The 6,951-nt window shown below is 47.0% G+C and overlaps 1 protein-coding gene across 1 annotated transcript in view; it reads right to left on the bottom strand.

Annotated features, from left to right (window-relative positions):
* Window positions 1-865: 865 nt before the first annotated feature.
* ZW10 (zw10 kinetochore protein) overlaps window positions 866-6,951 on the bottom strand; it is a 54,175-nt gene continuing 48,089 nt past the window's right edge. Inside the window, exons 10-16 of the mRNA XM_069741950.1 lie at window positions 5,879-6,105; window positions 4,391-4,462; window positions 3,491-3,660; window positions 3,043-3,173; window positions 2,396-2,527; window positions 1,601-1,803; window positions 866-1,135 (exon numbers count right to left, since the gene is read on the bottom strand). Of these exons, the coding sequence (XP_069598051.1) occupies window positions 1,015-1,135; window positions 1,601-1,803; window positions 2,396-2,527; window positions 3,043-3,173; window positions 3,491-3,660; window positions 4,391-4,462; window positions 5,879-6,105 (1,056 nt within the window). The 3' untranslated portion in view covers window positions 866-1,014. The remainder of the gene's footprint in view (window positions 1,136-1,600; window positions 1,804-2,395; window positions 2,528-3,042; window positions 3,174-3,490; window positions 3,661-4,390; window positions 4,463-5,878; window positions 6,106-6,951) is intronic.

Genomic DNA, 6,951 nt, shown 5'->3' with positions numbered 1-6,951 from the left:
TTGAGGTGACTGCCGTACAGTGTGCGCAATATTACAACTTCATGACAAAACACAGTTCATACAAAAAACAAAGCGACTGTAAAGTGGACGCTGTGGTAAAGGTTTAAGGAGGGGAAACGTCAGTATATATGTATACCTTTATACCTTCAAGGGCGTATTTTGTTTTCCTTAATGCAGTTATCGCATATTTACTATCCTTGCAATAAGTCAATAATATGAGATGGGTGGGGGTCCGACACCCAATTCCCCCACTGCTCAGTCCGCCGTTTGCTCCGGCGGCCGTGGATGTAAACACGTGGAACGGTGGCTGCTGCGGAACATCTCCTATGATCTTGAATAGGACAGGGCCCCAATATGCTGTGACCAGGCAACCCCTTTAAACGCGTGTCTTTTATGTTAAAAATGTTTGCATTTGGAAATCAGGATTCATTCAAAAAAACGGGGCGCAGTGTTTGACTTTTACACGCTCTGTGTCCCTGCACATTGCTGGCTGCAGAGCGAGTTCGCTGGGAATCCCTCAGTGAGCGAGTCTGAACCTCTTATCTGTTCCTAGGTGATTTATGACCACCCCAAAGTCCAGCTCTCCTTGGATGTGGTCACATGTCAGCTGTAAAAGAAAGAAATTGTCAGAATGAGATCACTGAAGGATTCTTAGGTAACTCATTCTGCAGGATTAGACAGTGCAGCAAAGGCTACGAGAAGGGTGCAAATGGAAAAAAAGAAAAATCCGTAATTTAATCCGACGAGAGCTGCAGGTGTGGGATCCGTCAGATGGGAAGTCGTGCGTGCGGCTGACTTACTACCGCTGCAGAAGTCACCGCCCCAGAGGTTCACCATCTCATCTAGATAAATCAATGGCGACGTGTCACTGTATGAACATTTTGTGCTTTACTCTTATAGAACATTTCTAATAGTTTTGCAAAAAAAAAGAAAAAAAACCTGATTTTTTTCATTCAAAAATGTATTTACGGGTGATGTCAAAGAAATCTGTACAGAATATTACAGCCAATGGCGCTACTTGATCTTGGCCAGCGCCGCCGCTCTCCTCTCCGTGTTCTGGAATAAAGCTCGGATCAAACTCTTCACCTCGTTAGTGGAGAACTCCGTGGCCAGGGGTCCTTTCCCATCCGCCCACCTGAAAAACAAGATGCGGGGTTAAAAAAAGGAGGAGATTCTGCAGCAAAACAGAAGAAACCCCCCAACTATACTGGTTCTCCCCCGATGCCCCTGCAGCAGTCACAAGACAATAGATCGAAAGTGGAAATCAAATGAATAGAGACGGGAGGGGAAACAGGAAAAGCCCACCCATCAGGACCGAAGGGAGAGGTGGCTGCAGGTCTGTCGTTTTCTACATCCTGGCCAGAAACAGAAGCGAGGGCACTCTGCTCCCGGCAGAGGGGGATTCCACAGATCGGACCCTCGCCTAGATATGCCAGATACGTCTTATTTTTCACTAAAATCACTTTTAATGGGAACCTGTCATCTTATTCATTATGCCCGAACCACGCCGCAGAGTCCGATCTGTGCTGCCTGTGGGTCGGGAACATGAATCAGATGACACGAAAACCAACAGTGGGCGAGCGGACCACCAGACACCCACCGGTCGACAATCTCCTGCAGATTTGCTTGCAGGATGATCATGAGTTCTTTGAATTTCATCCACTTCTGCACATAGACCGGCACCTCCTCCTGAAACTGTTTGTTTTTGCCTTCGTCGGGGAGTGGGGTGAAGACGAGGGGTCCTTCCTCGATCATGGTCCTGCAGAGAGTATACAGCCGCTCTCCGTCCTCGGTGGAAATATCCTAGGAAAAAGGAGATGGATGCCAATATGTAATGTATAGGTATGTGGCCACTGATCAGCTCATACATCGCATGGTGAGATCTTATGTTAAATTCACTTTAAGTTCTAACTTCACACATTATTAGGACTTAGACCAGATGAGGCTGGTGTACTTACTGTGAACATAAATGTCCCAATGGCTGAATATGAACATTGAAATGAGTACATTTATTTTTTAATCCAAGTGTATTTAGTTCCCTCTCACCCACCCAGTGAGCCTGCTGCAGCTTGTACCGAGCAGTGAGACCTCAGTAGCAGCAGGGAGGAGGGACACTGAGGAGCTGTCATCAGGCTAGGAGGGCAGGCGGCAAAAAGGAGGAGCACTAAGGAATATCAATGAGGCTATATGGGGGACTTTGCAGCAGCAGGGAGGAAAAACACCGAGTCGATATCAATGACGCTATGCGAGCAGAGACTCCGCAGCCGGGGGCTCAGAGGGACTGTTAATCAAGCTGAGGGGACAGAGCGATTAATCACTGTTTAGGGTCCTGGCACTGAAGCTCCCACCACAGCTTTCCCTGGAGTGTGGGTTATAATGGTTATACTGGTCGTACCTCCAGTGCAGCTATCTTGGTAATCATCTCAGTAATGGCGGTGTTTAATAACGTCCCCATGGCCTTGCAGTAAATGCCCACCGGCAGCACGTCCTGCCACACTTTACCCAAACGACTCAGCTGATGAATAACCTAAAAAAAATAAATTAAAACGTCAAAATTTAGCAGAATGACAGAGATCGTACGGATCATTATACTAGAAAAGAGCACGATAATAGCAACACGGAAAGATTCAGAAACATCATAAAGAGTCTTTTCCATCAACTCCCATAGAAATGAATAGAGAAACTGTGCCGCCAATGTGTTCGTTCCTTGCCTGAAAGCAGAAGTCAGCGCCAACCACATCGGGTGGGACAGCAAGCAGGGGACCCCCATTCAGGACAGATCAGATAACCCACTTCTGGGACCTTTACCAATCAGTATACTTCAGTTCCTTATGTAAAAAGTACAAAAAGCAGGTCCGCTCCATTCATTACCTATGGGACTGGTGGAAAGCTGAGTGCGGCCATCTCCGGCAGTCCCATAGACAATGAATGGAGCGGTGGTGCACACTCGACCTCGGACCCATCACACAGGGATCTCTGGCGATCTGTCTGCTGTGATGATCCAGGGGAATAACTTTCAATCTTCTGCATTATATTCCGTACCTGCCGAATCGCTTTGTGACCCGCAATGTAATTGTTTTCGTCTTCCATATTAACGAAGGAGCGAGCGTTCGATAATCTGTCCAGGAGGTCGCCTTTCTGGAGCCGCATTTGTGCCAGGAAGGTCTCGGTGCCTAATGGAGACGACGTACGGACACGTCAGGACGCTCGATATCAGAGGTCGTGCATATCACACCCTACGTACAATGCATGCATTCTAGCTGCGGATCTTACACCACCAACATTTATTTTTTATCTATATAAATCACAATCAGAAATGAGCGAATCCACTGGAGTGGAGTCAAATTCGCCTCCAATTATTAAAAAAAATAATAATAATTCTGATTCTCATGCATACAAATTTTCTGTGATTTGCATCATTTGAAATGAAAAAAAAAATGGCGTCCGGCTGCAGTCTTACATATTCACCAGATCCCATTAATCTTCCTACCTAGACGCCTAAATCCAGGGACCATGTCCACGAAAGTGGCGGCTCCATCACTGAGCGGAGAGGGAAAGCGGTACCGAAACTGGTGTCCGAGGGTCAGCATGTGGTGCGCGATGTACATGCAGTTGTTATGGTGGATGGCGGACAGCTGAGGAAGTTTCTGAAGGTTTTCTCTGAAAAAGAAAGAGGACATCACTGTCAGAGCCGCTGGAGGATATGGAGACGTCACAGGACAGGGCGATTAATTAAGAATTAGACCCTGGCGTCAGATCAAGCTCACTGATGGAATTCACTGGGAGCTCATTATGCAGTCTGCTATGTATTGTGACACATACAGGCTGTAGAAGCCAGCTGGTTTAATATTTTTAATAAAACTCCACCGAAAAATGTTTTTAGCTAAAAACACTTATCTATGAAAATTACGGTTGTTGTCACCTTCGGCTTTTAAAGAACATCTCAGGTTGTCTTGAGCCTAAAGGAAAGGAAGCCGTAAGGGACTAGGTGTGCCGCCATATCGCCTGTGTGCATGGTACCGATTAGTGAGGGGCTCCAGGTGCTGGAAACCCCACCAGTAAAACGCTCAGCCGAGTGCTTGGCCCCTTTGACATCGCTTATCTCTACTCAGAGAGTCAGGTGTGTCTCATGGACCCATATGGATATATAATTCACATTCATGTGGAAGAGAAAGGATGAACGGGTGCAGAGCGGAGCTAAACACTCCTGTACCTCGCAAAAATAACAGGGGTCTCAGCAGCCAGATCGCCGATGATTACAACTTCTACTCTGCTGGCAAACTTTTGAGAAAGAATAGTGACGAACATCAGGACAGACCCCATTATATATCAACTGGGGTCAGGACGCACACACAGGCGCGAACTTAGAGGGGATGCTGAGGACACTCACCTGTGATACGTTGGCACAACATCATAGAACAGATGGAAAATGTTTCTGACTGTGTAGAAAAGCTGGATGGCGCTGAAAAAAAGGAGAAACGGGGAGAAAAGGATTACGACCCGATAAGAACGACAGCTAGAATAAACCACCATTAATCCGGCTTCACCTGCGGGGTCCCCGGCCTCACAGATCGCTAAATTACAATCTGACCCAAGTCAACATCGCAACCACCATGAGTACAATTGGGTTTCCTGCTCATTTTTCCATGGCCGGCATTGACTGATATCACGTCAATCCTTTTTTTTTTTTTTTCCAAACCCGACTTATATCGAGCAAGATGCGCCCCTTACGGTCTGGTAGGGGAAACGCAGCAGCAGGATTGTGCCCAATGCTCCCACTTTGACGGTTACAGTTCTGCATTTAGACTTCATCGTTCCACCTCACTGTGTTAAACTCTCAGCAAACATGGAAGAACATTGGAAGAATATCGTCAGGTTTGTTCGCCCCCCTTATTGTGTATAAAGCCTTCCAAAGTACCACCAACGCCATTACCGTGACCCTAGGAAAAGAAAGGTCGGGCATTTTGGATTTCACCATTGGGATCTGGCAATGACTTACTGACTGCTCATCATTGAGAACACATGCAAACAAAACTGAGGCGAGCGTGCGTGTGCGTGGAAGGTCAGAAAGAACAGCTTTTGGCTGCGCACACATTCGGCCAATGGCTTAAAAGACTTGGAGGGAATCTATTAAAGAGGTTGTCTCAATGGTTAAAATTGCAACGTGCTTGTAAAAACTAAGAACGTTGCAACTTACGATTTATTCAAAATGTTATGATTTACAACTCCTTGCCTTTGTTACCGGCTTCCTCTGCTGGCGTGGCCGGTATCCTGGGCAAGGAGCATGTATGTGCATGTAAGAGCAGCTCTGTTGCTGGCCATATTATCGCGCGCCCCCTTGATGCTGGAGGTAAGACCACCTCTTGCAGCACCGGAGCTTCCTCCGATGAGACCTTGCCTCTGCCTGAGCTGTCAATCGTCAGAACACAGGTTCCCTGCAGAAATAAAGCTTGAAAGCAGAGGTGCGGGGTGCTCCAGGAGAAGGAAAAGTTAGACAACTCCTTTAAAAGGTATGTACGCCAGATTCTGTCTAAAAGAAAAAAAAAAGTATGTTTTTTCATTCCGCGCTCCCCTTCCACAATGCGAGGAATGTCTAGATTTCAATTCCGTCCTGAAAGCCCAAGAGGGGACATATTTTTAGGAGACATGAGCATCTAATGCCCTCAAGCTGTCGGATACAACTCTTATGCCCCAATATCTCTGCCCTATAGTAATGGGGTCTACATAAAGACATGTGTCGACAGGCTGCAAAGAGCATTCCCTCTGGAATATGTAGTGCACATTCTGTTCCTGGGTGGCAGAAATCCCAGACTTACAAAGGATCCATACAACTCTAACACGTATCCTTCCTGTCCTTGGAGCCGTGGGCCACACTCACCAGGGCTTCTTGCTGGCAGTAGCTTCTGAGAGGGTCTGGTAGGCGAGCTCCATCAGCTTCTGTACTGACTCGCTGATCCGGCAGGTGGGCAGCGAGAACGTGTGCTGCCCCATCTTGACTTCGTTTTCTAAAGCTTGAGCTTCATGTGACGGACTCTTCTGTGTTTTCACCTTCTCGCCCCCAGGACTCTGGAGCTTTGGTATATTGACTTTAGAATCGGGTGTGATCTACAATAACAAAGCAAAAAAAAAAAAAAATGAAGTCCAGTAAGGAGTGCGGTCACATACAGTGTACGGACCACGGTGTCAAGACCGGGCGCGGGTCTCCTGACCTGAAATCAATAGCCGCATACATGTTTAAGATCGTGTTGAGTTCAGGTCAAGCCTCGCGGTGAATACTCTGACCAGAAATGTTGGACGTGTGAACTGGGCGTTATGGGGCCGGATTTACACCAAACCTTGAAATATTATTCAAGCTCTTGTCAGCCACCATTTCAGATCTCTCTGCTGCTACATTGCAGGTGAACGAAGCCCATTGTACCGATTGTGTTATTACTATTCACACTGGGAACAGGACTTTCTCCTAAAAGGATTGTCCGGCTTAGAAAAAAAAATATCATCCCACAAGCTGGCAAGACTTTAAAATACAGAACAAGTATTACTTATTGTAGCCGCCTCTCCGCTGATCCTCATCGGTCTCTGCCGACAGGACTGCAGCGGAGGAGCCAGGTCTACAACCTATGACCGCTGCAGGCAATCCCTGACTTCAGCAGTCTGGTGCCATCACAGGCGAGCCTAGAAATTGTTTGCATCAGTCGCATATTGGAGATGGGATGTCACCGCTGTGGACCGGTGTAGAAAAACTGTCCAGGATCAACAGAAAGGCGGCACTGGAGCGGCAGGGGCTTCAACAGGCAAGTAATGCTTACCGTATGTTGCCATTTTACAGCATTACCTGCCTGAAAATAGAAACCCCCTTTAAAAAGGGTTACCTGAGATTCGGCAGAGCTGCAGGACACAGGCGCAGTCACCAATGTGTGATCCTACATGATAGAATACTGGCTTATCCTAAAT

The sequence above is a fragment of the Ranitomeya imitator genome, chromosome 10 (assembly GCF_032444005.1).
Source record: "Ranitomeya imitator isolate aRanImi1 chromosome 10, aRanImi1.pri, whole genome shotgun sequence".
NCBI classification, from domain to species: Eukaryota; Metazoa; Chordata; class Amphibia; order Anura; family Dendrobatidae; genus Ranitomeya; species Ranitomeya imitator.
This window is presented reverse-complemented; position numbering and strand designations above follow the sequence as displayed.